The sequence below is a fragment of the Malurus melanocephalus genome, unplaced genomic scaffold, assembly GCF_030028575.1.
Source record: "Malurus melanocephalus ecotype Western Australia unplaced genomic scaffold, MMel_1.1 scaffold_77, whole genome shotgun sequence".
NCBI classification, from domain to species: Eukaryota; Metazoa; Chordata; class Aves; order Passeriformes; family Maluridae; genus Malurus; species Malurus melanocephalus.
In genome coordinates this window covers 870529-886401 of record NW_026623309.1, presented here as the reverse complement: position 1 = coordinate 886401, position 15873 = coordinate 870529, and the positions used below count along the sequence as shown (strand labels likewise).

At 42.7% G+C, this 15873-nt stretch overlaps 1 protein-coding gene across 2 annotated transcripts in view; it reads right to left on the bottom strand.

Annotated features, from left to right (window-relative positions):
- Positions 1–15873, bottom strand: part of NUBP1 (NUBP iron-sulfur cluster assembly factor 1, cytosolic) — a 39853-nt gene that overhangs the window by 3243 nt on the left and 20737 nt on the right. The window contains exons 1-5 of one of the 2 annotated variants that reach the window (XM_057367271.1): positions 1696–1771; positions 1515–1616; positions 1266–1402; positions 990–1058; positions 443–475 (exon numbers count right to left, since the gene is read on the bottom strand). In XM_057367271.1, coding sequence (XP_057223254.1) covers positions 443–475; positions 990–1058; positions 1266–1402; positions 1515–1616; positions 1696–1723 — 369 coding nt within the window. In that variant the 5' untranslated portion in view covers positions 1724–1771. Of the gene's footprint in view, positions 1–442; positions 476–989; positions 1059–1265; positions 1403–1514; positions 1617–1695; positions 1772–15873 lie in introns of those variants that run through there. The other variant, XM_057367272.1, reaches the window with a different exon arrangement.

Sequence of the window (15873 nt, the reverse complement as noted above, 5' to 3'; positions counted from 1 at the left end):
ATAACAAATCCGAACGACTTACTGCCCACAGTAGGAAAGTCAGTAAACTTAAGATAATAAAACTATTTCAAAAACACAGTACTACAACTATTAACAAAAGAAATGTAACACCCTGATCTATATACTCTATAACCAGATTCTACAGAATATGCATCTAGATTTTATAGATTCTATAAAATCTGGATATATATTCTCTAGCATTCTCTATATAGGCTACAGAATTTGGATATGGGCTACAGAGAGCTATAGAATCTGAACATATAGACTCTGTAGATTCTATGTCCCATGTCTATAGATTCTACAGAACTTGAATATTTAAATCATTAGCAAAAGAATTAACAGGAGCACCCCCTGCTCCTCCTTCACTCATTTTTCACTGTAAAAGATGGTCCCCAACCCAAACACACCCAATAAACTTTCARAAACAGCTGCACCAACTCACCACTGGAGACCATCCAGATCCACTCTGATGAACCTGAAAATTGGAGTGATACATAWAAGTTATAATAGAAATAAACACTGATGTTACATAAAACCTGAACGTAAGTCAAACCTGGGTAAAGAGCTTTCCTGCCTGCAGGGACAATCCTACTTTATTGTGGCAGCTGAGCTAAAAACTACAGGAGAACCAGATCTCCATCAATAACTGCTGATCCCCTATAGAAGTTTACCCATGATTTATACATTTATATGGAATATTCAAGGGCTGATAAAGCACATCTTGCTAATAATATTGAAGTTTCAAGTTGTCAGCATCATGTGGCTGATATGCAATGAAAGACGTTTGCAGAACGGCTTATCCTGAAAGCACCTGACTCTTTAACAAAATATATCATGCTGAGCTTCTCCATTTCACCTCACTTCACTACCCACTGCCCCACATTTCCCATTATGCAATCCTTTATAAGCTTTAGATTCATAAAGCCTGAATATGCCAATGAAAAAATGAGCAGCAATCCTCTAAACAACATGTCTGAGCATYCACTTACCTGTTCTCCTTCTAGACCCATCATTTTAGGGATCGATGGCCCGCAGATATCTATGTCCAGCAGAGCAACCTGAAAAATAAACCGGCCAACCTCCCCCACTGGAAATAAGGTGTGACAGRGCTGTCTCCAAAGGCAATCTCATGAAATTAAATCACTCCAGCACGGTTTATACAGGAAGGTCAAACCTTAACGAGCAGAGGCACACGATCGATACCCCCRGGCACCTGCCCGCTCCGGGCCCCCCGCCACCCGGCCTCTCCCCACGCCGCTGCCCACCTGCTTGCTCTCGTCGGCCGCCAGCCCGTGTGCCAGGAGGGCGCTGAAGGTGCTCTTGCCCACGCCGCCCTTGCCGGACAGCACCAGCACCGTGTGCCGCACCGCCCGCAGCCGCGCCCGCAGCTCCGCCACCTCCGCTGCGGAGACACCGCGCCGTCAGCGCGCCCAGAGCTGGACCCCGAGCCGGCACCGCTTTCCTGAGCCGGCTCCGCAACCCCCGAGCCTCCCCCTCACGGCCCCTCTACTCACCCGGGTCCGGCCCGGCCCCGCCGGCGGCGCAGAGCCCCTGGTTGGGACATCCCTGGCAGGCGGCCGCCCTGCCCGCCTGGGCGCTGCCGGTCCCGGGGCACTCTGCAAGGGACAGTGAGAGCTGGGCCGCGAGTGCCGCGGGCGGAGAGCGCGTTCCGCCCCGCCCGGCCCCGCCGCTCACCCTCCGGTGCGCCCGGCGCCTCCGCCATAGCGCTGCGTCACTTCCGCCGCCGCCGGGGCGGGACTCGGGCCGCGGTGCCACCACTGCCGCCAGGGGGCGCTGCCGCTGGAGCGGAGCGCTGAGGGGTCGGGGGGCACCGGTGATAACCCCAGAGTGTGTCACCAGAGCCCCGGTGACACAATGCGAGCCACGGTGACACCAACGACCGCCCCGCTGACAGCCCGGGAGCTCTGCCCGGTGACACCGCCAGGAGCTCTGTCCCGAGGGGTTCCGCTGATTCCCCGCCCGGCCGTGCGAACAGCCCGCGCACCCGCACCAGGGCCCGGGCAGCACTTGAGTTACGGCAGATCCCGTTCAGACAGCGCCGTGCAGTTAAAGCCAAGGTGGAATTTCTCCACAGAACGGCTTTAGGCAGAAATAATTACCCAGGAACGGCACGGAGCCATCTCGGTTCCGCAGGCTGGGTGTTGCGGGTGCCGGCCCATCCCGGGGCTGTGTGCCCGTACCCGCTCGGCCGCTGGAAGGAGAGCCAGCTCCAGACACGGCTCCGCTCCTGAGCCAGCTSCGGGCACAGCGCTGTCCGCTGCCAAGGAAAGAGTACACACTAATGCACTTCACTGGCGTGCTTCACCAGTTTCATACCCAGGAGATTATGGATCATTCCAGTAAAATCGCGCTGTTGCGGTATTTCATGGCAGTTCTGAGTATATTAATTCTATATCTTGCTGATAGACAATTTCCATTAATTTAATGGGTACATTTATTTGGAAGATTATACTGCCTTAGCTTGGCCAATCTACTTCTGAGCAATTAGTCACTGTGCTTGGTACGTAAAAAATAATAATTTTCCAAACCAAGGCAGTTTGCACCACTTGTGATGCAGTCTGGACTCTATTCCTGGCCACCTTATCCCAGTCACTGCTCCCTCCCTGTCTCTCCCATGGCTACCTGAGCACAGCCTTGTCCTCTGTTCCACCAGTAACATCACAGCCTAGGAACTGAATTAAAGCGTATCAGGGATTATTCCTTGTGCTGCTCATCCCCCAGCTCGAGCTGGCAGCGCACCCATCAGGAGTTCTGTGTGTAACCTGTGATTGTAGCACCRACTCCCCCAGAGAGTCCTGCTGAGGATACACCTCACCAACACTCAGCAAAAGGCAGTTCCTGCTTCAAAATGCTCCTACATCAAACCAAGCACTAAACCCCAGACCCTTTTTTTGTCTCAATAGGAGGACAACATTTTTCCAAGCCCTTGGACTATCTTTTCACCTTCCCGTTCATACTCCTGTTACTGATAAAGTTCTTGTGATGCCCAAAGTCCCAACCATCAGCAAGAGCCGTCAGAATGACTGCTACACCAGTAAAGCCATGGAGTCTAGTTGGAAAAACACCAGTGATAACTCCAGCTGGGGAGAAAGGCAGGCCAGGCAGTGGYTTTCCATGTTTCCACCTTACAAAGCCTCCTCCTCATGCTTTGGCTGAGGGGATGCTGTAGAAAGGGTATTTTCCTGTTCCGAGCACAGTTGGGAGCCTCAAGTRCTCCCATTTCTGACCAATTAGTCCCAAAACTTGTTTATTTTAACATACAAGTGCTTAAGTTATTGGAGATGGTCTCAGCTTGGAAATGAAGAGTATCTGATAATACTTGGAAAGGTACCAGCACATCCTGGTGTTAAATCTTTCTTTTTGAGAGAAAAATACTGCAAAGTAATCTTTTTTGGAACACAGCATTTCAACAACTGCAAGCGTTTTAGAAAGAGCACTATGGGAATAAAAAAAACCCCAAACCAAACACAAAACCAGTAACTGTCCACCTACAAAAAAAAAAGCTCAAAACAAAGCAAAACAGAAAACCTTACCAAAACAAACAAACAAAACCCTGAAAATGCGGAAAAAATCTGAAAGTACATTTAGTTAAGGTATTTGASGAGCTTTGAAGTATATTTACCTCAGGTAAAAGCTCAACACCACTGGATACTTGTAGTCCAGTACTTACTTGCTCTGTAATTACCTTCCATGGGAAACTAATGAACAAAATGTATTTGGAAGAGGAGTAAAATGTTTCAAGCAAATTTAAATGTCTGTGGTAGGAGGAACTGGCCAGTAAGATATATCTGAGAAAGTTATACTGTACCTTGCCCTTGAAAAAATTGGCTTGGTGTGAGACCACAGCCCAGTACAGCACTTTAGGTCTGTTCTTCCTGTCCAACATATGGATTAGATTCCCAGAGCCAGTAAGACTTTCCACATTTTAAACTGAGGTACGCGTCCAAATATTTTTCTTTTGGGTCCAGTAGATCATTTCCYATTCTCAAGGTTATATAGAACGTTCCCCACAAAAAGCACAGAAAAGGAAATGTGAATTTCTTTCTCAGCACCCCTCTTCCTCTGAGCCAGCAAGGCTCTCYTGGCAAACACCAGGCTTTAGAGTGTTTCAGAATGGCATTTCTGGTTACCTTTGATCCTGTTCTACCCCCACATCAGGCAGAGTACTGGTAATACCAACTGACAAGTCCATCRTGGAAACAGCAATATTTACTAAAAATGACAATATGCCTGCTGTCTTCCTGGTGCTCTGGAAAGCAAGACTTTGATCTTACTTTATCCWTATTACTCTGATTCTACCCCAAGGCCTGCCAGAGAACTGAAGGGGCTAAAAAACTGAAGGGGCTGAAGTTACCAAAAAAATTCCTTGAGTGTAAGAAAGCAGCTGAGATGGGAGTATGAGTGGCTCCTGTAGCCTYCCTTCCCTTTGCATCCTCCCTGCTGTAGTAGGAGCCTGAGTGAGCACAGGCCCTCCCCTTCCATTTGAGAATGATGTAGGAAGAAGTGTTTTCTCTCTGGCAGGGCTGTGCTTTTCCTCGGTGTCAGACCCTCCTCCATCAGTTATTCCCTGCCCGCTGCCAGTGGCTGCTGTTGGAGGGCAGCAGTGGCACCGGAGCAGGGCTGTGCACTGAGCTGGGTTTCTCTGAGATAGCAGTGCTGAGCTGGCTCCTCACCCTCCAACTCCCCCGTGCAGTGTCCCCTCTGGTTTTGATTTACACTGTTCTGTGCCTTTCAGGTACTAAAACCACATCAAATCCAATACAAATCCAGCTGAAGTGCAGGAAAGCGCAGTGCAGCAAACAGCACACGAGTATCCATTACTACATGTACTGTCTGTAAAAGAGCTTACTGGGACATTAGTGCATATGGCACAGCCTTAGTGTTACAGACTGACAGAAAATGATGGACTCAAATGCTCAATTGTATTGCAGTTTTAAACCRGTTGAGTAGCAGGAGCCTCATCAGTCCAAGAGCTGTGGCAGCAGCACCGCAGTTTGCAATAGAGGGCAGTGTGTCTGTGCTAATGCCTTGTCAGTTCACTGTCACTAACACAGCACAACTCCAATGGCCAATGTACTTCACCGTCTCAAATGATAACGACTCTGTCTTGTTGGAAGGAGGAAAAATAATCAGTTTTATTTGTTTACTTATGTTCTGTTTTTCATTAAAAGATCACCTCATTCACTACTGAAACGAGGCATATCCGAAGGAAACTTGGCAGGCATTCTGCTGACTCTAGCACCACTACCTACGTTTAGGATTAGCAATGAATAAAATTATTCTTGTCAGCTCTAGTAAATGCAGATTCATGTGGATAAGTTTTGCAGCCCTTTTCCTTTCTCAYCATCCATTACCCAGAGAAACTACATTTTTCATTAAATTTTCCTGAAACCATTTGGCAGTCTGAGACATACCTGCAGCACTCAGGAGCAGAGCAATTGTGTTCTGCTTCAACAGACTCAGATCGATAAATTAGAGTCTGAAAAAGCAGTGTTAAAGAACAGATTAAGTACTAAGTAAGTATTTCAGATAGTCAAGRTGGAAACCTACTTAGAAATTTATTTTTCTGATGAGAAAATGAATATARTTCATCAAGCCATAGGGGAGGCGGGAAACACCCCAACCCCAAATATTCTGCAGAAAATAGACCAAAATTGTCTGGCTCAGTAGCTGTGAACAGTGCCAGCTCAGGTTCACTATACTGATTTATACATTTTACTATTGTATCAGGTTTGCCTGAAACTTTTTAGGGCAGCTTCCTAAATAAGTGTGCAGCACTAAGGAATTCCAAGTCATTTAGGAAGGTCGCTACTTCAGTTTGGAGACAGCAATACAGGAATACCCTATGAAAAGCTGAAAAAAAAAGGCTAGTAAGAAAACACTACTGACAAAATCAAAATTAACCTTTTCTTTTTCCATCCCTAAATATTTACCTTCAGTGTTCAACTAAAATCTAGAGTAAATGTGAAACTATAAAAATAGCGACTTATCTCTGCAGAGTTTAATGTGCAGGCCTAATTCTTAGAATAAAGTTTTGTGTGGAGGAAGAATACTTAATGCAGACAAAAGTTTGTCTCAGCCTTTCAAATGTGTAYAGAATACCCTAAATACCTGGGTAAAGAGAGGACTGATCTAGCAGGCAAAGCAGGCATTAAAGAAATGGTGAATTTAACTCCAAAGAGAGAAGCTTACACCACACCAGCAGTTTTGAAGCCAGGGGCTCAGGCTGCAAGTTATTTTAAATCCCTGATGAGTGTTTCAGTTCCTGCATCGTGGGCTAAATTCAGTGGAGACAATATCAGGTGCTCTCAACAGGCAGGGGCCAGCTCTGTGATGCTCTGAGAGGATGCAGAAGTTGGACTGGAGTGCAGGTCTGAGAAGAAGTGGAATCATTTCATCTGTATTAACTTGAGCTTTAATAATCCTGTTGCTGAAGTAGCAGATGCAAATAGCARTCTCCAAAGACAACTGAGGTAAGATTCACTAAGGGTTGGCAGCTGCATATTATCTTATTTTACCCAAAAGGCATAGAAATGTTCTGTAGCACTTTCATATTTCCTGAAAAAGCACATCCTCAAAAGACGCACCTGTATTCCTTTTCCTGGAACTGCCTGTGCCTCACATGGCCTGAGAGGAGCTGGCTCACAGATGGCAGRGTTTTACAAGGAACCTCACAGCATCTATCCAGAATCACATAAATAGTCATGTTCATTTACAACCTACATTTTTAAAGYGGGGAAAGATATCTTAGATGGTATTTTTTTTCTATTTTACATGAATTGATGATACACCCTGGCCATTTCCTTACATAAAAATTGTACATTAATTCTTTATTTTCTTAAACAGTCAACAAACTTCGGAAAGTGTGCAAATAAAAAGGCCCACAAAAAACATATTTATCTGTTTTAGAGGAAGAAGATGACTAAACTTTGGCACTTTTATTTTGCAGCAGCCAGGGGAGAGCCCTAAATCAACTAAAATTTAGAAGTATTTACATACAGAATGCCATTACTCTATACTTGACACCTAAGTTCCAAGTTACCCTTGCCTTTTGATAAATACATTTCCATATCTTTACCTTGAATGTTGGCCTGGTTCTGGTCAGAAAGAGTCTAATATTTCAAAGTGGGTCACAGTGAACTTTTCAAACATTTGTTCTGCTCTTGTCTTCCTATTATACAAAGCAGAAATGGCACAGAAGACAGACCTGTATTAATCTCTGTCTGTATTGCCTTTGCAGTAAGTTTTCACTAAAATAAGATGTGTTGGAAGTATATTAATTGAATTTTGAAACATATATTCTGAAGTTAACCTGAAAGTTAACCTTTGTACTGACAGATAAAATTTTGTTAGGCAGCAATACTCATCTCTTACTCTCACACAGCTCCACTCAGAGTACTAGAAGTTCTTCCATTAAGATTCCTTCTCTTACAGAGCAGTCTTAAGTTCACTCATTTTTAAATGCACATTTGGAAACAATAGRGCTTTCCTGCAATTCTATTTGTCWTAAGTAGTTTAAGATGTTTTCAGTTTATTTTTAGGGACTCTTAGKAAAGTTCAAACTAACCTAAATAACTAAACTAAGCTAAATGTGTATAAGCTCACAGCACATAAATATGTTTTCTTTTTCTTTTTTYCCCTCCCTGTCTACAAAGCATGAAAGACAAATTATTTTCCTAGCTAAGCAGGCTARCTCCATAAAATGAGAGGAAAATTAACATAGTAATGATTTTCTTTCTTGTAAGCAAGAAAARCTGTTATTTTAAGGAGGTCTGAAGCCCATTTTGGAATGAAAAAATACTTTTCYGATCTGTGAAACAGCAAAATCTTTTCTAGACCAAAAAAATCCAACCAAAACTCAGCCCCAAAACAACACACAGTGATCTTGCAAACATTTAAAACCAGCACCCTGAAAAAAGAAAAAATGAAAAACTACATAAGAGAATAAATAGTGTGACTATGGTAATGATCTAAAAATGATCCTACGTTGAAATGGCACATTATCTTCCATTTATATCCTTTGCACATAAAAATCTATGATTAATTGATCTTAATTGATTCTGGGCTTAATCTTAGTCATAACAATGTGAGGTTCATCCAGAGTTTGGATGGTGGAACCCAGGAAATATGAGGTGCTGGAGGCAGAGTCCCAGAAACCCCAATGAAGTGTTGGCAAGGGTTAGGTCACAAACCCAAGAAGGCATTACAGTTCCTCTGTATTTCATCATCACTGGGCTCAGASCATGTGGTCATTTGGGTTACAAATATTCTGAGGAGTTTAATCACAGCCTGTGACTCTGGTCAGACACAAAACTGCTCTTGGACCACATCTTTAGACTGGTGAACAGAAAATGCCTGTGTGTATGAGTTGTGCAGAAGTGGTGGTACATTGGCATCAACATGTCCCAAGAAACACTCAGTTTATGCCAAAAGATGTTATGGTAAATGTAAAATACACAAATCTTATGGAAAAGAAGGAAAGCATTTAATCATGGTGCCAGCCCTCATTAATACATTTGCATCTCCTTTCCACGAAGTTAATACTAGCAATAAATAGTTACCTTGGCTTCAGTCTCCTGGAAGCAGCCAATAGGGCAGGATGCTGTGACATGTTTACCTAGTCCAGTGTTTTTACCATGGCTAARCAGAAGAYTATTCCTGCCCTGGGAGCACAGGRATCSGAAAGATGCTAGAAAAACATGTACATATTAAATAAAACCATRAAAAWATATCYAYCCACTCTGATAAACAAGTCACCACAATTTGGAGTATTTCCACTCAGCTGACAGAATACTTTTAGAAACAACTCAATTGTGTTGGGGATTTTTTATCCCTGGGGTGTGAAAAGACAATGTATCAATATAAGAGAGAATTACACTCTTAACTTCCCTGTTTGTCTGGTGTATTTTTACTTTCTACCTGAAGAGACTTCAGTATTTTGTTTTAGTAGGTTACTCCTCAGAATGTGTCTGTGGCATGACAGTAAAAACTGTCAGGGTAATTTCATATTAGAGATCCAGGCTATGCTTGCAGCCTGGATATTGCAAGTTATCATAGCTTYACTTTGAAATAATGTGGCATATATCCTAAAATTAATTGTGAAATCAGTCATGAGYACACTATTTATTCAGTTAAGCATAACATCAACAAATATTAAATTTTGCAAAATAATTTAGGTGAAATATGGAAACATGGGTGGAAAATACTTAGCAAAACTGAATGAGAGGCAAAATATTAAAGGAATTTACAAATGAGGAGGCACAAGTATGTTGCTCCCACCAKATTACCTGGCTGCTGCTTTTTGCATTCAGATAGTAAACAGTGAGCTAACCTCAGAACCAACAAAGAAGCAAAACCAGGCTGCTTTTTTTTTTTTTTTTTGGAAGTGCTTATGTTGTACGTGAGCCCACTCTGAGTACATGATGGAACTTGTGTGACTGCTCTCAGTCCAACTGGCTCTCAGCCTACAGAAATCACAGCCTTGGTGGAACGAGAGGGCACGGGAGCAGTTTTCTCCATGCTCCCAAGAAGGCTGCAGCACAAAACTTTCCTCATGTCCTGGAAGGGAAAGTTTCTGGCTGGGCAGCTGCTGGGCCAGTGCCTCCCCACGCTCTCTTAGGAACATGCTGCTCAGCAGTTGTTGTGTTTGCTTCCTGCCTTTGGAGGTCATCCAGAAATGACGCAGGCTGGTGCAGCGCTGTCTGGTGATCCTCCCCACCAATCCCTTCCTCTACAGCAGATTATCTAAACCATTTCAGCCAATGTGCGGTCAGAGTGAGTAATCGAAAACTCTTTGAAAAAAGCTTCTGTGATGCATTGGAGGTGGTGCCCCTGAGGCCATTTTTCTTTGTATGTCTTAAATGTCAGTGCTTTTAAAAAAAAAAAAAAAAATCAAGAGCGCACAATGAAGCTAACCCACATCTACATACATGCAGCCAGGCAAGGCTTAAAGATGGGTGCATAGTTATGTGTTTCAATTTTGAGTCCACAGCCAGGGTTAAACATTATTTTTCCTTGGTTGTGTATAATGTGCTTGCAGACATTTTCTTGCACACAACATTTAATTTCATCCTCTTCTTTAACTTTATTAGAAATAATTGAGTGTAAGAGAGCCTGTAACCTATCCCCATTCACCAAATCAATTAAATTCATAGACTCATGATCACAGGCCAGGCAGTATCAGCGTGGTGACTGCATCACACACTTACCATAACATGAGCACGTGTGCAACCTGCGGCATTGCTCTGAGAGCTGCTTTCAGTGTCCTGGTTTATTGCTGAGTGCTCTGGACTGTTTTAATTGCACTGTTTCATGGTTAGGTTTGTTTCATGAAGATGAATCACCATTTCCAGCTGCTGCCCAAGAGAGAAAGTGTTACCACCACCACAGAGCAAAGGCTGAACCACAAAGTTCCTATCCAAAATCTGAACCACTAGAGGTCCTCTGTTCCACTAGAAGTAGAAAACGAGTAACCTGTTCAATACTCTGAAACTGAGACATAACTGTGCCCAGTTCTCACTGGGCTGAGAAATGTGCTGCTTTGTTTCATTGATTTTACTTTGAATTGTACTTTTTTATTGGAAAGAAATGAATGTATTTACAATGTGCTCTCAGTTTGAAGTCGCATTAATGTTAGAGGCCAACATCCTCACAAGTCCCAAAACCAGAGCTACAGCAGCCCATGCTTTGGCTCTGCCGCAGGCACCGAGGCRCAGCATGGGAAACACGGCTGTGCTGACAGGGGTGTAACATAAACACAGGAAAGGAGGACCTGCTGAGCACAGGGTGACCTCTGAAAGCACTGCAGATCCTTTGCCTCACAGCCGTGGTAGATCCCCACAGGTTGCTGGCTTTGGTTAGCAATGAAGGGGGACAGTGGGAGCAATGGATAGGACTGACAGGCTTGTAAACCTCTCCCTGACACACATCTGCTTACCACTGCTGTCTGCGGCTGGACCTCACCTCTCAACGGACAGGTGAGCACACCATATAAAAGAATCAACTCCTGACAACAGCACAAGTTACCCAAACTCGGCTTCTGAGCAGCAGAAGGCCCAAATCCTTGGTGTTCTCAGGGAAAAGGAAGGATGTGGGCTTGGTATCTAGTCAATATTTAATGTCATTAAGTCTCTTCTGTAACCAGTAAAATTATAGACAAGATATAAAACAATGTTTCCAACAATGCTCTTTTACGATAATTAATTCCTCTGCAATGCAAGCAGCTACCAAATTGCAGTAAATTACCTACATAAACATTTCCTCTAAATCACAGCTAGCTTACAGTGATTATCTGATTAAGAAGGAACCATGGCAGAATTAAATTTTATGGAGAAATTTACTGCCATTATCTTCACTTCTTCCATACTGTGTTCCTTCCATACCAAACGAGATTTTTTTTCCCCTGCAGTCTGTAATCAGTAAAGGCTTTTTTTGGGGGGTGAAGGATGTCTCAAGCCAGCTCTGTGGTGAGAAACTACCTGGACACAAAGGGCTCGGTACAATGTGTAAAAGTGGCTTCAAATGTTCAGTTGTGTTCACAGGTTGCTGCTTCAGGGCCCAAAGTGATTCATCTACTGCAACACTGCTTTGCTGTAAGGGTTGAGTGGGTTTGGGCAGTGCTAGCTAGGAGATCTTTCCCACTGTTCCACTATAGAGTGTCAACAAGCCCTTCAGGATTTGGACTGGGRTAGAGGCTCCTGGCATTCTTAACTCTTTGGGTTTTGTCTATAAATAACCTTTCAGCAGCAGGAATTAATTCAATTTTCAAACCACACACATCATTAGCCAATCCGGTACAACTCAGTGTGCAGACAAGATCTAAATAGCAGCATAATTTAAATCATGTTATGCCATTTTAGTGGTTGTCCATAAATTAGATTTCTTAAACTTCATGCTCTGCTCTATTCTGTCACAAAATATTGTTTTAGATCCAAATTCTTTAATGTCCATTTGAATAGTTTTATTTGCATGGCTTTTCATATCACATAAATCATGCCTGTTCTARGTGCAGGAGTTCAGCTGCAAAAAATCAGAAAAAGCTGCTTATACTGGAGCATTCACTTAGCAGCTACATTTACTATGGAAGCAGAAAATTTGTAACTTCTGGTACCATCACACAATCAATTAGGTAGGCAAATTAGGTATAATCATTTTATTAAAAAAACTCCAACAAAGGGAACAAAACAAGATGGCCTTGAATATTAATACACAACTCCAGTTTTATACTCACTCTGAGTTTTTCCACGTCCTTCCTGAAGATCTCTTCCACAAAACTGTCAGCAGCATTAGGGTCAATATCAGTCTGATCAGCAGGATTTAATACATCCAAGATACCAAACATGTTTCAATTAGGATCAAAAATGCAGAATGCCACATTATCCCTTCTTCTTCCCACAGATGCCAATGATGCTTTGATATTCTAAAGGGCACCATCAGAAAAAAAAAAGGAAACTTCATTGGAAGTCACTGGAATTTTAGAATGTCTCTGAATTTTTCTTCAGTTGGAGTGAAAGGGCATTAATATGACATACTTAAATTCAGAAGTACGTGGGGGTTCTGACTCAATCTGACACCTGCTAGCTCCTAGGTTATGTGAGAGCTTCATAAACTGTCCCTCAGATACTCAGAAGTATTTAAGGCTTAACASACAGGCGAGTTTTCTGCCAGTCTAATATGATTTCTAATATTTTTACCCAAATGTTTATACAAGTACAGTGTATACTACAAGTAGGTATATTGACATACAATTAGCATATWCTGTTCTTCCTCCAATGCATAATTTTACTCTACTACAGCTCCCTAATCCAGACCAGGTTCTGTTGGATGCTTTAGCTGATCCAAATCATTGAATGCTACATTCATCAGACTGCAATTAATATCGTATTTCTGACAGGGTATTTGATATTTGTACACTRTCACAATTTTTGGTYGAGCTCACAACTTAAAATGTATTTTCTTAGAGGCAAAATTCTGAGAARGTAAAACCATTTGCTTCACTTCACTTTCTAGGGACTTTTTGCTTTTGAATGATTTATTTCTCTCATGGTTTAAGGGAAGAAGAATTCAGGCTTATAGCTCAGCTGCAATAGAGAAAGAAAATATCAAATGAACCACTTTTTTGTAACATGTAAATGTTATCAGAGTTGCTGTTTATTTCAAAGGAAGTGCTGATGTTGGCGCTTGTCCCCTGTGTGTGCTGCCAACTTTATAGTTGAAGGGATTAGACAGAAAACAAATTAATAAAGTCGAGTTTTTCTGTATTTAAACAATTGCGACTGTCCCAAAATGAGTTAAAAGTGGTTTCTGGAAAAATCARTCTTTCTTACAGTCCGTAATGCACAGAGAAATTAATAGAAACACCGTTTTGTCAGTGTGAAAAAGTTTACCAGCTCAGTGGCTATGCAAGAGGATTTGCCTGTTGTGGCCAATATCAGCTCTCCATTTCAGACCCCACATTCARTGGTTTTCTGACAGGTTATTCTGATTACTGTGTTTCTGTGCCAAATCTAGACTCTTCARCACCTCTGCCTCACAACTCTGAGCTATCATGAACCACAACAACACTGGCTGGCACCATCCATTCCCAAGGTATTCTACAAGACCACATGCAAGCGTTCAACACAGCCACGATGCTTCTAAAGAGGCTGCACATGTGAGACGGTGCAAGTGAAGGTAGCAATTAGATCTGTCAATGCAGAGTGGCTCAGTCTCTTAGATTAGTTGGTAAAGCATCCTGGCTGTTTTGGACAAAATGGAATAATAAAGTTTTAATATTATTTGTATTTCTTCCTGGATTTACTCACACTCATTTACAGAGTAAGTGGCAAACTACAGTTCTAGTAATTGAGCAGTTTCCTACTACCTTAGGGTACTGTCTACATGGCAGCTGTAGGAACACAYAAARTGCGTTTTACRCTGGACAGATGCCAAATCTGAAACAATGCTAGGTTAGAAAYTCTCCTGAATAAACTGGCTCTGTTCCTTACCCTTTGTTTTGTGTGGGTGGTGGCTTTCTGTGGCTACCAACACAAGTGCCCGTACAGAGGCTGTTGGGCTGTGTGGTGTGGTCATGGCCCCGTGGCCACCCCGGGTTGTCACAGCGTGGCTGACACACAGATTCTGTCCTTCAGCTAAGAAAGGACTGTGTCCTGGCCATGGTGTCAAACCATCCACACAGCAATAAAGTTTCGAAAGGTTTTAAATAAGGTGACTGCTTTGGAACACAAGATTKGGAGGTGACATTCAGGCCTCTTTCTGGTACTCATTAAACCCACCTTGCACTGGCTGTGCTGCATCTTGATTTTGCCCAGGATGATGCCATAGGCGTGCTGCACATGGTTATGGAGAGGGCAGGCTTCTCCATCCAGCAATGTAAGTGCTGGCTTTCTGGGATGAAGTTTTCTGAATGTAGGGCAAGTGCCAGAAGTAACTGAGATTTGTATTGCAATACATGGCTGCAGAGCAGTGCAGGGGGTGCTGGTGATGTGTTGCTGGATACAGGATAAGATCTGTTTCTGCAGACTTCACAGTGATCTGGTTTGAATTAACAGCCATACCTTGCTGTTTCTCACTCAGGAACACTTCACAACAAACCTCTATCACAGGACCCCCCTTGGGACATGACTTTAGGGAGGAGTGTGGAATCTCACTGTTTTGTTTCCCAGCAGGGAAGGCTGTTTCCACTGGTAACATTTTTTCTCCCTCTCTATGCCTTTGTATGGAGGCAAGGGAGATTTTATCACTTGCTTCTGTTACTACCAAACTGTGGAATAAAGTACTTTATTTGCATTTCATATACTATTTTTACAGTGTATGAAGAATAATATTTGTGCTGAGCTGTTAAATATTGACAATAGCCCCACCCTATTTATCAAACACTGACAGCTGACCAAGCAAAGGAGTAAAAATTATTTGGAAATCTGGATCTTCTTGAAGCCTGTAARTATATTTCTGGAAATTGGAGGCCTTCCCAGTTCACACAGCTACTCTAATAGCTAAACATATTTTCTCCCTTCCTTATGCCAAGAACTCAATTAAGAAATATATAGCAGAAGGGAGGCACTTCTAAGGGACCTCACTATTTTCCATTCTCAACAGAAGGAAAAAGAAAGAAAAAATTATCCTGCAAACAATCAACATAAGTGAAGAGCCAGCCCGAATTTGAAAATCTGGGGTCTTGGGGACAGAGGTGCTAGGGCTGAACAAAAATATTGAGCATTAAAAATTCCAGCTCCTTCCCGACTGTGCCTTTGTTCAGCAATGTTCTCTTCAAGAATTTGACTCGGCTTTTGGGTGGAGTCTTCACTTGGTACATTGTCAGTGCAAACAACACTGAAGTGTTTGCTCACGGTGTGAATTCCTCTGGAGAGTGGATGCTAAACCCAGGGAGCCACCAGAGCTCGTGCTGTTCTTGGAGAGCATCACTTGGAGCACAGGAATTCCCTGAGATTCTGAATTCTACCAGCAGCAAGAACAAATCTTTACTGAGCGCTGCAAAAACAACACTGTACAAAAATCATCTTCTTCCCTATATATAACTGACCAGAAGATATGAAATATATTATCCTAGTGAAAACAAACCCTCAGTGAAAAAAGTGCTCTTGTCTTTTATTAGTGGTGTCCACACATGCAGTTTGGTGATAGCAAACATCCTCTTTTAAAAAAGTAATTTTCTTAAGGCTATCAAAAAGGAGAAGACTTCCATGGACTTTGACTATAAAGCTATATAAATCCCAAAGGGCTAGAAATAATTCACTATTTGTTGCTTAGAAGCCAAAATAGATGGATAATGCAGAAAAATCTTGTTCTGCCACTGATTTACTGTGTAAACAAATTTCCACTCAGCCTCCAGAA